Here is a 15,253-nt window from a genome sequence, read left to right on the forward strand (position 1 = left end):
AAACCATTCCCCACCCCATGGGACCACAACTTACTACACCAAAAACCCACCACACCCTTAACGTCACCACACAAAACATCACAGAAGCTCTCCCACAGAAAGTGTATGGGAGTCAGCAAGAAAATGCAGTCAGAGGTTTAGGTTAGGGGGGAAAAAACTGTATTTATATGTTAAATACACTTACACTGCATGCAAGAGAGCTCATTAAATAAGACATAAATACAGCAAACATTTAAATTAGGCTCTTCCTTGTGAAAGGGCATACCTACAGTGATCGAATCATCAATAGTCATCAACTCCCCATTCTTGTCTATTTGAACTAAGCCCTGCAACACTCTCTCCGTCACATCTGGTTGGTTTAGAACATACGATCAGAAACAATATTTGGAGAGAAAGCAACAGGACAGGAGGCTAATAATTGCTCTCACTCCCCCACCTAGCCCTACAACCAGTGCACTTGGAAGGACAGCTTTCAGTGAAGTATGTCAGTGAAACATTGTATTTTAACAACAGAGACAGAAATCCTGTATTTAAATAAAGAACCAGTGTTTACAAAGCACCAGCAGAACATTCAGCCAGCGCCAGTGACCCTTTTTATTTTCCTTCCTTTGTCAGGAGTGAGAAGTACACCTACAACACAAAGGAATTGTGGGAACTGAAGTCTAGCTGATAATACAAAGCAACAAACAGGCCTTTTCTCTGTTGAACCATCAACAATCGTCTCATGACAACTTCCAGTTAAAGCAATGCTCTTGTGTGTTGTTATGGCTGGTTGAGTGATGGTTGTGTGAGTGTGCTTATATGTTCGCTCAAAAGCGTGTGTGTGTGTCTAGAATGTGCGGTTGTAAATGACTTGCAGGGTGATGGGATTACACTGCTAAAAAATAACGGTGCATTGGGGTTCTTTAAATAACCTTTTCTACTGTATATGAAGAGAACCATATAACATTTATTTTATTTATTTTTACAGTGTAGGGTACGATGAGGTGCAGGGTAAGGCAAATGCTCTGGAAATGCAGTTTTAAGGGGTACAGAGTGAAGACACAGAAGCAGTCACAGAATGGGTAATGTGGAATGGGCTCAATGACCTAAGAGAGATGAGTGCAATGGGGGGTTGAAGGTGATCAGTTGCAGCAGTCCAAACCCACACACTATTTGCAGCATGGTACAGTCAATCCATAGTCATACAGAGTCACTGACATTGCAAGGGTGCGTGGAGAGGAGAAGGGGTCCCTTGGTGAAAACAGTTGAGGGTTTTTTCATGAAGCAAATGAGAGTTGATGAGTGCCATGAGTCCCTGTCTCTCTCTCACTTCTCCTCCCTTCTGCCTCCACACCCTTAACACTACATCCTGTTGGCAGTATCTCTCCTCCTACAATACATATCACTACCACCTCTTCCTTCTCTCATTCATCATGTCATGTAGTCCTTCTCTCAGTCCTTCTCTTTTTCCTCCCTCCATCCATTTCTCCCTCCCCTCTATGGCTGTCGGTTACTGACGTCCCGCGGCGTCCGGTTGCGTTCCCCGGAGCCCTTATTGCGGGCTTTGCGCGCGCTATCCTGCGCCTGCCGGTACTTGTCCAGCATGCTCTTGTGTTTGCGCCGCAGCTTATCGTTGCACCACATCCTCTCACAGTACTCCTCCACGTGCGGCAGGTTGGACGGGCCGATCAGCTGCATGATGTCCTTGAACCAGGGGCGCGGGTGGCTGAGGGGGTTGGTGCTCCTGTAAGCATGGCAGGGAGGCCAGGACCGGTACCCCTTCACCCCCAGGGGACCATCGAGGTGGGTGTCGTCACGGGCCAGCAGCTCGCTCAGTGTGTCCCCCTGCAGGACCTCCAGGGAGAGGCGGGTGAGGGTCTGGGTGAAGCCGTGCTCACGGGAGCGACACACATACACGCCCTCGTCCTGACGTAACACACGGCGGAACAGCAGGCCCTGCTCCATACGCATCACTCGCTCATCCAGCTTCACCTGCAGGGAGAAAGGGAGGGAGGGTGAGGGAGGGAGGAAAAGGGAAGGGAAATAACATACTTCTTATTGCTCCATCTCTTGCTCTATCCTCCATCAGACATTCTCTCTCTTTCTCCCCATCTCTTTCCAACACGCTCGTGATCCCTCCACCTCTGTCTCTCACACTCTCTCCCTCCCCCATTGATCCATCTATCTCACCTCTTCCTTGTGGTCGTCTCGTTGGACCAGCCATGTAACGGTGGCCTGAGGGGAGCGGGGTATACACTCCAGGAAGGTGCTGTTGTTCTCTGTCCCGTACACAACCCTGTCTTCTGTTATGTCCAGCTCCTCCACTGTAACACAGAACAGACACAACATTAGAATACGTACACTTAGAATTGTGATCTTCAGAGTATGGTGTGGTCTCAGTAGGCCCTGTGACTTTGGTCATGCCATCTTCAGCTATGGTAGACACTAAATCTCCCTTTTTGAGTGCCTTTATTCAATGTCAGTGTAATGCAATCCAACCCTAAGGAACTCCTAGACCTGGCAGAGAACTTTCAACACCCCTCACACACTCCTTCAGGTGAGCAAAACACATTCTCCGACCCTCTGACTGCTACACCTTTCCTTCTTTTGTTCCCCCTCTCTCTGCCCTTCTGTTCCCCTCTCACACGATGACAAACTGACAGGGATCTGTCTTATTCTCAGCACAGGTGTGCCAAGGTTCAGTGAAGTTTCTCCATAAATATAATCTAGTTTCCATTACTTGTTAAATTAAAAGGTTCTTCAAATGAAGACCGTCTCATTCAGCCCACGGCTTGTGTATGATGTCATTTCTTACACACATATACCGGTAATGCTGTATATTTCAACTGCACCATAGCATATCTTTCATACCTGTAAGACACAGACAAGGAACCCAAATACAGCACAATTTGTGTATATTTGAGATCATCTGTGTTACAGTATATGTCTGTGTACAGTATATACACAAGTGTGTTGTTTGAAGATAAAGCATGTGTTTCATGTTGCTATCACTCTGGCTCCCAACAGAGGGATACACATTATACACAGGGACATGACGCCTCAGTCAAACACAGCTTGTGTTCTGTCAGATGACAACTTCCCTCTAGACCTGACTACACATTATTTAAACTGGCCTTTGGTCGTCCAACCTATAAATTGTTTACAGTGTATGTCTTGTTCGCTCTCCCCTAAGACAAAATCAGAGATGCTATTTATATGTATTTATCTAAAGACCCAGCTTGCAGTCCACATGGCACCCTATTACATACAGTTGAAGTCGGAAGTTTACATTCACTTAGGTTGGAGTCATTAAAACTTGTTTTTCAACCACTCCACAAATTTCTTGTTAATAATATATAATAATAATATGCCATTTAGCAGACGCTTTTATCCAAAGCAACTTACAGTCATGCGTGCATACATTTTTGTGTATGGGTGGTCCAGGGGATCGAACCCACTACCCTGGCGTTACAAGCGCTGTTCTTTACCAGCTGAGCTACAGAGGACCACTAACTATAGTTTTGGCAAGTCGGTTAGGACATCTACTTTGTGCATGACACAAGTCATTTTTCCAACAATTGTTTACAGACAGATTATTTCACTTATAATTGTCATGTCTCCTCCCGTTGCTCCCCTCCGGTGCTCTGATTCGCCGGTCTACTGAGCGCACCATCTCGGCAACACCAGAATGGAAACCCAACGCACCCTAATCACCTCCAGCGCACCTGCACCTCATCATCTCATTACCACCCCTATATAAATAAATAAATAAATAATTGGTTATTTAGCAGACGCTCTTATCCAGAGCGACTTACAGGAGCAATTAGGGTTAAGTGCCTTGCTCAAGGGCACATCGACAGATTTTTCACCTAGTCGGCTTGGGGATTAGAACCAGCGACCTTTCGGTTACTGGCACAACGCTCTTAACCACTAAGCTACCTGCCGCCCTACCAGCCTTGGACTGTTCAGTGTTGTGTGTGATTGTTAGTGTCATGTCATGTCCTCGCGCTTTGTTGTTCTCTTGCTCAGTGTTAAGTAAACCTTTATATTGTTGATTCCTGTGTCTGCGTCCTACCTCTTCGTATCCTCAGTACTCAGTACCTCTTTGCTTGACATCATGGGAAAATCAAAAGAAATCAGCCAAGATCTCAGAAAAAAAATTGTAGACCTCCACAAGTCTGGTTCATTCTTGGGAGCAATTTCCAAACGCCTGAAGGTACCACGTTCATCTGTTCACACAATAGTATGCAAGTATAAAACCCATGGGACCACGCAGCCGTCATACTGCTCAGGAAGGAAACGCCTTCTGTCTCCTAGAGATTAATGTACTTTGGTGCGAAAAGTGCAAATCAATCCCAGAACAACAGAAAAGGACCTTGTGAAGATGCTGGAGGAAACAGGTACAAAAGTATCTATACCCACAGTAAAACGAGTCCTATATCGACATAACCTGAAAGGCCGCTCAGCAAGGAAGAAGCCACTGCTCCAAAACCATCATAAAAAAGCCAGACTACGGTTTGCAACTGCACATGGGGACAGACCTCTGGTCTGATGAAACAAAAATAGTTTGGCATTAATGACCATCGTTATGTTTGGAGGAAAAAGGGGGTGGCTTGCAAGCCGAAGAACACCATCCCAACTGTGAAGAACGGGGTTGGCAGCATCATGCTGTGGGGGTGCTTTGCTGCAGGAGGGACTGGTGCACTTCACAAAATGGATGGCATCATGAGGAAGGAAAATTATGTGGATATATGGAAGCAACATCTCAAGACATCAGTCAGGAAGTTAAAGCTTGGTCGCGAATGGGTCTTCTAAATGGACAATGACCCCAAGCATACTTCCAAAGTTGTGGCAAAATGGCTTAAGGAAAACAAAGTCAAGGTATTGGAGTGGCCATCACAAAGCCCTGACCTCAATCCTATAGAAAATGTGTGGGCAGAACTGAGGAAAAAGCATGTGCGAGCAAGGAGGCCTACAAACCTGACTCAGTTACACCATCTCTGTCAGGAGGAATGGGCCAAAATTCACCCAATGTATTGTGGGAAGCTTGTGGAAGGCTACCCGAAACGTTTGACCCAAGTTAAACAATTTAAAGGCAATGCTACCAAATACTAATTGAGTGTATGTAAACTTCTGACCCACTGGGAATGTGATGAAAGAAATAAAAGCTGAAATAAATCATTCTCTCTACTATTATTCTGACATTTCACATTCTTAAGACCTAAAACAGGGAATATTTACTAGGATTAAATGTCAGGAATTGTGAAAAACTGAGTTTAAATGTATTTGGCTAAGGTGTATGTAAACTTCTGACTTCAACTGCATATAGTGAACTATACTTTTGACCAAAGCCCTGGTCGGGGTATAATCTGCTTACAAAAAAAACTAACTGTAATCAGTTATGTTACCAGCACAAATATTGTAATCAGATTTACAGATACTTTTGAAAAGCTAGATGATTACTTATTGGATAACTTTTAAATTCAGAAAGGATGTTTGTGAAAAAATATATTATGACACCTTTCTGTTTTCTCCATGACATTCAATTCAGCATTGAAAAAAGGCGCAAGTTTACTTTTGTTCCCCCTGCGCGAGTCTGACCAAAAATCAGAGACCACTATGATGACACATAAAAAAATGTGTTTGATGGGTCCTTTTTGTCTTAGCCTTTTAAAGGGAAAGTAATCCAAAAGTAATCAGATTACATTACTGAGTTTGGGTAATCCAAAAATTAAGTTCCTGATAAACATTTTGGACAGGTAACTGTAGGGCTAGGGTGCCATTTACGATGCAGTCCCAGTGTTTGTCCTACCTCACTTCTCAGAGTCTAATACCTCTCAATGGACGAGTTTGACCAGAAAATACTCTGGGTTAATTTCCGCTTGGCCACCATGGCAGCCAGACTAGCTCACCCCCCTCACCCCGCAGTCATGCACACCATTGTAATAAGCATTTCTCAACAGGATATTACAGTGCCCTATTTTCCCACAATGGCACTTGGAATGTTGTGAGTCTCCGTACTGTATATCCTTCTCACATAGTCTATCATCTTCACTTTGTCATTCATTTACATTAATTCCTTTTTCATTCCCACCCCTTCCCCTCCATCTCCCCCTCTCTCACCACTGAGGTTCTGGTCCATACACTGCAGGGCCGGGTTGCCGTGCCTGATGTCCTGGCGGCGGTAGCGGCGTTTGCTGAGCGAGGTGTAGTGGGTGCAGGATGTGCCGTCCCAGGCACAGTAGGGGTCTCTGGCCAGGCAGCACTCAGCACAGGCCTTCCCATACGTCTCACACCTGTGAAGCCTCAGCTGGGCTACACCCACCGGAGAACCCACGTACAGTGCTTGCTGTGTGCGGAAAGGGATCAGAGTACAACCAGATAATGAGAATCTAATGTATAGGCTATAGGTTTTATCATAGTGTTGGCTTCAGTGCGTGCATGTTTTCTTAAAGTTTATGTCAACTGTGATAAAGAATTAACATTTACTCACCCTTTTTACTGAGATCTCCAAAGAGGTAATGGGAGTTGGCACCTTGATAAAATGAAAATTGTATATTTAATTCGCATTCAGACATTGTGAAAGGGTTGGACTTTTAAATACACAGTGGGAATATGAGGAGGAGGAGGGGATAAGGAGGAGTCTTATCTAGTTACCTTAAAGACCTGCAGCTCCTCCAGAGTGACCTCATCTGTGTCCAGAGAGTTGCCGCTGCGCAGGGAAATGACCTTCAGCACAGTGCCTATGTCTGGGGTAAGAGGTCAGGGGTCAAAATGGTCAATTGACATCACAATACACACAAGTTTCCTAACTAGTCACCACTCAGACTAATTGCAGAAAAGGTCTGAATGTGGAGAAGTAAGGACGGACCTGTGCCTATGAACATGACGTCATACTGTCCATCCTCTGCCTCTACACGGTCCACCACGATCTGTTTGAGGCGGTAGGGCACATTGGCCTTGACCAGTAAAGGCTGCCTCATGGCTGGGTACACCGGGCGCCACATCAGGGGGTGCCCTCGGGCAAACTGGAGCACTGCGTCTGGGAAGTCCTTGGTACTGCCAAACTGTCTGCCAGGCTGGTTGGTGATCTTACTGGGGCACTGGAGATGAGAGGAACTCTTTAGTAATCATGTTATAAAAATATATGATTTGTATGAAATGTAAAAGGGTTTAGGGGAATGTGATATGAATGCTTTATGCAGCTGTGTTTTTAGAGATCAGTTGATAAGTAATTTAGTAAGTTCTGTGTTTATCTGTGACTCCCTTACAATGTTTGGCTGGGACTCATATTCAACACTGCTTGGGAAGATTTCTTCAAATTCTGTCATAACATTGACTAATCCGTAGGCACTTCTGACAGCGTTGAAACATATAATTTCAGTTACTGTAAGTTGGAATGGACATGGAATTTCAATATCGAACAGTGACGTGTATTCATGGTTGCCAAGGGAAGCCAGGCTTCCCAAAAAAATGGACCAAGAAAAAAAACATATATTGTATATATATATAAAATGTATCTTTTGTCTCTCTGTTTCATAATTTTCCTTCAATTCGCAAGAGGCTGAATGTATCTCACCGGAGAAAGCATCCGAGCGAGCAAAACAGCACCCCTCTGTCTCTGTATGTGTAGGCCATCTATCTGATGCTCTCCAAAAGAGTATGACATAAATAAATAGGTCATTTAGCAGACGCTCTTATCCAGAGCGACTTACAGGAGCAATTAGGGTTAAGTGCCTTGCTCAAGGGCACATCGACAGATTTTTCACCTAGTCAGCTCAGGGATTAGAACCAGCGACCTTTCGGTTACTGGCACAACGCTCTTAACCATTAAGCTACCTGCCGCCCTGACATTGTTGCTGCCCATAGCATTGAATGCAAGGGAAGCCAGCGAGCATTTGGCCTCCCTTGATTTAAAAAAAGTATTAAATAATAGCCAATCAGCTTTGAGCTAAACTGAGATAGCTCAACTGTGAATGGTCCTGGCGCACCAAAAAAATTGTGTAAAGGGAAGCCAGTTTGGATTTGGTGTCACTCCTATCAAATCGCATTGAGAGCATACGTCATTGACAAACAACTTGAATTGTTGCATCTTGTTGTGTTGCTGTCCTCCAGTGGCAGGCTAGCTAGCTAAAATTGGCCCTTTCCTAAATTAGCCGTGGATGGAGATAGGGGTTTGGACTTGTGGTTTTACTTAATTCTCCGTACTGGCCAATGATTATAACAGCAATTCTGATCCAACCATTAATTCCTACCTTGTGTCCCTAGCCTGAGACAATGGAAGTTCAATATGTACAGTGGGGGAAAAAAGTATTTAGTCAACCACAAATTGTGCAAGTTCTCCCACTTAAAAAGATGAGAGAGGCCTGTAATTTTCATCATAGGTACACATCAACTATGACAGACAAATTGAGAGAAAAAAAATCCAGAAAATCACATTGTAGGATTTTTTATGAATTTATTTGCAAATTATGGTGGAAAATAAGTATTTGGTCACCTACAAACAAGCAAGATTTCTGGCTCTCACAGACCTGTAACTTCTTCTTTAAGAGGCTCCTCTGTCCTCCACTCATTACCTGTATTAATGGCACCTGTTTGAACTTGTTATCAGTATAAAAGACACCTGTCCACAACCTCAAACAGTCACACTCCAAACTCCACTATGGCCAAGACCAAAAAGCTGTCAAAGGACACCAGAAACAAAATTGTAGACCTGCACCAGGCTGGGAAGACTGAATCTGCAATAGGTAAGCAGCTTGGTTTGAAGAAATCAACTGTGGGAGCAATTATTAGGAAATGGAAGAGATACAAGACCACTGATAATCTCCCTCGATCTGGGGCTCCACGCAAGATCTCACCCAGTGGGGTCAAAATGATCACAAGAACGGTGAGCAAAAATCCCAGAACCACACGGGGGGACCTAGTGAATGACCTGCAGAGAGCTGGGACCAAAGTAACAAAGCCTACCATCAGTAACACACTACGCCGCCAGGGACTCAAATCCTGCAGTGCCAGACGTGTCCCCCTGCTTAAGCCAGTACATGTCAAGGCCCGTCTGAAGTTTGCTAGAGTGCATTTGGATGATCCAGAAGAGGATTGGGAGAATGTCATATGGTCAGATGAAACCAAAATAGAACTTTTTGGTAAAAGCTCAACTCGTCGTGTTTGGAGGACAAAGAATGCTGAGTTGCATCCAAAGAACACCATACCTACTGTGAAGCATGGGGGTGGAAACATCATGCTTTGGCTGTTTTTCTGCAAAGGGACCAGGACGACTGATCCGTGTAAAGGAAAGAATGAATGGGGCCATGTATCGTGAGATTTTGAGTGAAAACCTCCTTCCATCAGCAAGGGCATTGAAGATGAAACGTGGCTGGGTCTTTCAGCATGACAATGATCCCAAACATACCGCCCGGGCAACGAAGGAGTGGCTTCGTAAGAAGCATTTCAAGGTCCTGGAGTGGCCTAGCCAGTCTCCAGATCTCAACCCCATAGAAAATCTTTGGAGGGAGTTGAAAGTCTGTGTTGCCCAGCGACAGCCCCAAAACATCACTGCTCTAGAGGAGAATATACCAGCAAAATACCAGCAACAGTGTGTGAAAACCTTGTGAAGACTTACAGAAAACGTTTGACCTGTGTCATTGCCAACAAAGGGTATATAACAAAGTATTGAGAAACTTTTGTTATTGACCAAATACTTATTTTCCACCATAATTTGCAAATAAATTCATTAAAAATCCTACAATGTGATTTTCTGGATTTTATTTCATCATTTTGTCTGTCATAGTTGACGTGTACCTATGATGAAAATTACAGGCCTCTCTCATCTTTTTAAGTGGGAGAACTTGCACAATTGATGGCTGACTAAATACTTTTTTCCCCCACTTTCCCCTAGATGTAGAAGGCTATTATTATTATTATATTAAGGCTAATGTTAACTAGCTAACGTTGCCAATGAAAGGAAGTTAGGCTAGCTAGCAAGCATTTTAGCCAGGTAGCCTAGGACAATAAAAAATAAAAGCGTGTACTTTATGACAAAGTAATAGACTGTTTCGTCAACATGAAAGAGAGGAGGATGGTATTGGCGTTTCTCTACAAGTAGGGTGAGTCAACATGTTTTTTCTACTTGCACGAACGCGCACGCACACATACACAAACACGCACACAGAAATCAGAAACATGAACAGCCACATCATATTTAGCTTACGTTGATTGGACTAAATTGTTTTTAGTATCTTTTAGTTGTTACTGTATTAGACTAAGCAAAGGTGATTTGATAATGTTGAAATGGTGCTCGAATAGTGGAGGTAGCTCCTGTTTTCTTTGCAACTTGCGGTAACTCTCTGTGGTTCTAAATCAATAGTTGTTTAGTGGTCCAAAAATGTTGGAAACATTAACTTGCTTGACCATGCTGTAGGTCATGTAACTGTTTGTTACATGCAATATGCTTTGTGGACTTCACTGAATAGAGGTTGCTCTCCGGTTTTGTGATGAAATAAAGGTGTGATTGAATTTATTCTGCCACTGTGTCTTCTTATTGTCTCAGCCTTTAGGCCTATATATCACGGTTGCAAGGCATATCAACTCACAGGTTATAGAGCAAACAACACAATTATCACAACACATAGGTTGTAATATGTTGGGGGTTTTCTGGCTTCCCCAGTGATTTTACCCACGCACCGGTACTGCAATCGAAGTCTATTTAAATTCCTGAATTGACTGGAATTCATGAGGAACTGATCCCAACTCGGATATATGACCAACCCGCTCGCAATCACTGGAAAACGCTACAGTAAGTGAAAACGAGTGAGAAAGAGAGGAGGGGAATGGAGTTTTTTTTTGCTTATCTACTCCCATTATGGGCGTGAAAACTATGCACACCGCCTGAGCACTAAATCAGAAAATTGCGCAATTACACAATAGCACAGCTGAGGTGATCTCTGAGGGAGAAGATGACAGCCAAATGTCTCCACAGTGCCAAACAGAGGAATGCTTCCAAAATGGCACCCTATTCCCTATGGACCCTGGTCAAAAGTAGTGTACTATATAGGGAATATGGTGCCATTTTGGGACGCACACAGATTCAAGCCAGTCAGCTACTGTAAATACTGATCTAGTAATTTAGGGTGTCTATTGCTTAAGAGTGTGTACATTGGTGAACCTCAGGAATGAGCAAACTGTAGCAGATTCCCCCAGCATATGTAGAGTTTTAGTGTAGGAGCATGTGCACAGCAAATTCTCCAGTGTCTATACGGTTCCACACTTTTCAGTGTTAAATTAACACAATGCTTAGTGTAAATCCTTATTTGCATATTTCCTAGAGTGCCTTGACCTTCTAGTGAATTGTAGTTACTATCCATGACTATTTTTTTGTGATAGACACATGGTTGTTGCATTCATCGATTTTTAGACCTGTGACCTTCACCAAGTGAGATCCTAAGCGAATATGTTATCATTAACATTACATTCTTTAACACAATACAACGTACAACGTATTTAATAAGGCCTTATGTTGAGGGCCTGGTTTTACCCTAATAAAGTGGCCTAAAACTCATGGTTTTCAGGCCTGCAAGTCACATTATGATGTGTATTTCCTATTGTAATCCAGCCAGAGTGGGGATATCCAACATTTAGAATTTTTCAGAATGACTGCCAGGATGGGAAGACTAATACAGTATATGAGACTACCTAACCACTTAAACTGTAACAACCATTTCAGTAACACAATTGAAGTCTGAAGTTTACATACACCACCAAATACATTTAAACTCAGTTTTTCACAATTTCTGACATTTAATCCTAGTAGAAATTCCCTGTCTCAGGTCACCACTTTATTTTAAGAATGTGAAATGTCAGAATAATAGTAGAGAGAATGATTTATTTAAGCTTTTATTTCTTTACTTCAGAAGTTTACATACACTCAATTAGTATTTGGTAATATTGCCTTTAAATTGTTTAACTTGGGTCAAACATTTTGGGTAGCCTTCCACAAGCTTCCCACAATAAGTTGGGTGATATTTGGCCCATTCCTCAGTTCTGCCCACACATTTTCTATAGGATTTAGGTCAGGGCTTTGTAATGGCCACTCCAATACTTTGACTTTGTCGTCCTTAAGCCATTTTGCCACAACTTTGGAAGTATGCTTGGGGTCATTGTCCATTTGGAAGACCCATTCGCGACCAAGCTTTAACTTCCTGACTGATGTCTTGAGATGTTGCTTCAATATATCCACATCATTTTCCTTCCTCATGATGCCATCTATTTAGTGAAGTGCACCAGTCCCTCCTGCAGCAAAGCACCCCCACAGCATGATGCTGCCACCCCCGTGCTTCACGGTTGGGATGGTGTTCATCGGCTTGCAAGCATCCCCCTTTTTCCTCCAAACATAACGATGGTCATTAATGCCAAACAGTTATATTTTTGTTTCATCAGACCAGAGGACATTTCTCCAAAAATAACGATATTTTTCCCCATGTGTAGTTGCAAACCGTAGTCTGGCTTTTTTATGGCGGTTTTGGAGCAGTGGCTTCTTCCTTGCTGAGCGGCCTTTCAGGTTATGTCAATATAGGACTTGTTTTACTGTGGATATAGATACTTTTGTACCTGTTTCCTCCAGCATCTTCACAAGGTCCTTTGCTGTTGTTCTGGGATTCATTTGCACTTTTCGCACCGAAGTACATTCATCTCTAGGAGACAGAGATGTCTCCTTCCTGAGCGGTATGACGGCTGCGTGGTCCCATGGTGTTTATACTTGCGTACTATTGTTTGTACAGATGTACCTTCAGGCGTTTGGAAATTGCTCCCAAGGATGAACCAGACTTGTGGAGGTCTACAATTTCTTTTCTGAGGTCTTGGCTGATTTCTTTTGATTTTCCCATGATGTCAAGCAAAGAGGCACTAAGTATGAAGGTAGGCCTTGAAATACATCCACAGGTATACCTCCAATTGACTCAAATGATGTCAATTAGCCTATCAGAAGCTTCTAAAGCCATTACATCATTTTCTGGAATTTTTCAAGCTGTTTAAAGGCACAGTCAACTTAGTGTATGTAAACTTCTAACCCACTGGCATTGTGATACAGTGAATTATAAGTGAAACAATCTGTCTGTAAACAATTGTTGGAAAAATTACTTGTGTCATGCACAAAGTAGATGTCCTAACCGACTTGCCAAAACTATAGTTTGTTAACAAGAATTTTGTGGAGTGGTTGAAAAATGAGTTTTAATGACTCCAACCGAAGTGTATGTAATCTTCCAACTTCAAATTTAGGTGCAATAAGTCCAAGTAACGGATTGGATTAGTTTAGATAAATATACCGTTCAAAAGTTTGAGACAGGTGTTTTGCGGGTACTATTTAATGAAGCTGCCAGTTGAGGACCTGTGAGGTGTCTGTTTCTCAAACTAGACACTAATGTATTTGTCCTCTTGCTTAGTTGTGCACCGGGGCCTCCCACTCCTCTTTCTATTCTGGTTAGAGCCAGTTTGCGCTGTTCTGTGAAGGGAGTAGTTTACAGCGTTGTACAAGATCTTCAGTTTCTTCGCAATTTCTCACATGGAATAGCCTTCATTTCTCAGAACAAGAATAGACTGACGAGTTTCAGAAGAAAATTATTTGTTTCTGGCCATTTTGAGCCTGTAATCGAACCCACAATTGCTGATGCTCCAGATACTCAACTAGTCTCAAGAAGGCCAGTTTTATTGCTTCTTTAATCAGCACAACAGTTTTCAGCTGTGCTAACATAATAGCAAAAGTTTTTTTAATGATCAATTAGCCTTTTAAAACGATAAACTTGGATTAGCAAACACAACGTGCCATTGGAACACAGGACTGATGGTTGCTGATAATGGGCCTCTGTACGCCTATGTAGATATTCCATTAAAAATCAGCCGTTTCCAGCTACAATAGCCATTTATAACATGAACAATGTCTACACTGTATTTCTGATCAATTTGATGTTATTTTAATAGCCAAAAAAATTGCTTTTCTATCAAAAACAAGGACATTTCTAAGTGACCCCAAACTTTTGAACGGTAGTGTATATTATTTATATTTGAGTAGCATTAGATGAATTAATAGATCAATTTAGTTGCAAAAACATAGAGATTGAAACAAACAATTTTTACACCAATTGGTGTTAATTTTACAGGGGTGCCCCTGAATGACTTGTATTTTGATTTATTATGGATCCCCATTTAACTCTTCCTGGGGTCCGGCAAAATGTTAAAAACATTACAATACATTCAAAACAGATTTCACAACACACTAAGTGTGTGCCTCAGGCCCCTACTCCACTACCACATATCTACAACACAAGATCCATCTGTACGTGTGTGTATAGTATGTATGTTATTGTGTGTGTATGCATGTGTCTGTGCCTATCAGTTACCTGATGTGGAATAGAGTTCCATGTAGCCATGGCTCTGTGTAGTACTGTGTGCCTCCCATAGTCTGTTCTGGACTTGGGGACTGTGAAGAGACCTCTGGTGGATAGTCATTTAAATAGACAGCTCGGTGCTTTCAACATGTCAATACCTCTCACAAATACAAGTAGTGATGAAGTCAATCTCTCCTCCACTTTGAGCCAGGAGAGATTGACATGCATATTATTAATGTTTGCTCTCTGTGTACATCCAAGGGCCAGCCGTGCTGCTCTGTTCTGAGCTAATTGCAATTTTCCTAAGTCCCTCTTTGTGGCACCTGACCACACGACTGAACAGTAGTCCAGGTGCGACAAAACTAGAGCCTGTAGGACCTGCCTTGTTGATAGTGCTGTTAAAAAGCTAGAGCAGCGCTTTATTATGGACAGACTTCTCCCCATCTTACTTGAATGACTTGTTTCACAGTCTCTCCTCCATGCCACAGTCTCTCTCTCTGTCTATTTCTCTCTCTTTCTAGCTCCCTCTCTCTTTCTCTCTCTCCCTCGCCCCAGTTTGATCACCTGATCTCGCTCACACAAGCAGGCTGACAAGGAGGCTGAAACAAAGTATTAGTATCTAGATATGGCATGGTCGCCTGCAGTATGGGACTGTACGGTACTACTCACCACCCCAGGTCTTGGATAGGGCACTCTGCCCTCGTAAGCCCCCCACTGGTAGTCAGGTCCCTCCTTGTGTGCAAACGGCCCGTTGAAGGCTTCTCTGATGTCTGCCATACGGTACACACACACTGCAAAGCCTTGGAACACATTACTAGGGGAGAGAGGAACGTTTAATGTTAGTGACTGAGGGTTTGGTTCCTCCATAGTACATGTTAAAGCTACATACTGGGATT

General features: G+C 43.0%; 1 protein-coding gene across 1 annotated transcript in view; it reads right to left on the reverse strand.

The window, feature by feature from the left end:
* Nucleotides 1-142: 142 nt before the first annotated feature.
* LOC121545485 (semaphorin-3G) overlaps nt 143-15,253 on the reverse strand; it is a 62,230-nt gene continuing 47,119 nt past the window's right edge. Inside the window, exons 10-16 of the mRNA XM_041856042.2 lie at nt 15,027-15,171; nt 6,854-7,085; nt 6,640-6,731; nt 6,476-6,517; nt 6,106-6,331; nt 2,173-2,306; nt 143-1,974 (exon numbers count right to left, since the gene is read on the reverse strand). Of these exons, the coding sequence (XP_041711976.1) occupies nt 1,480-1,974; nt 2,173-2,306; nt 6,106-6,331; nt 6,476-6,517; nt 6,640-6,731; nt 6,854-7,085; nt 15,027-15,171 (1,366 nt within the window). The 3' untranslated portion in view covers nt 143-1,479. The remainder of the gene's footprint in view (nt 1,975-2,172; nt 2,307-6,105; nt 6,332-6,475; nt 6,518-6,639; nt 6,732-6,853; nt 7,086-15,026; nt 15,172-15,253) is intronic.

This window comes from Coregonus clupeaformis, unplaced genomic scaffold, assembly GCF_020615455.1.
Source record: "Coregonus clupeaformis isolate EN_2021a unplaced genomic scaffold, ASM2061545v1 scaf0303, whole genome shotgun sequence".
Taxonomy (NCBI): Eukaryota; Metazoa; Chordata; class Actinopteri; order Salmoniformes; family Salmonidae; genus Coregonus; species Coregonus clupeaformis.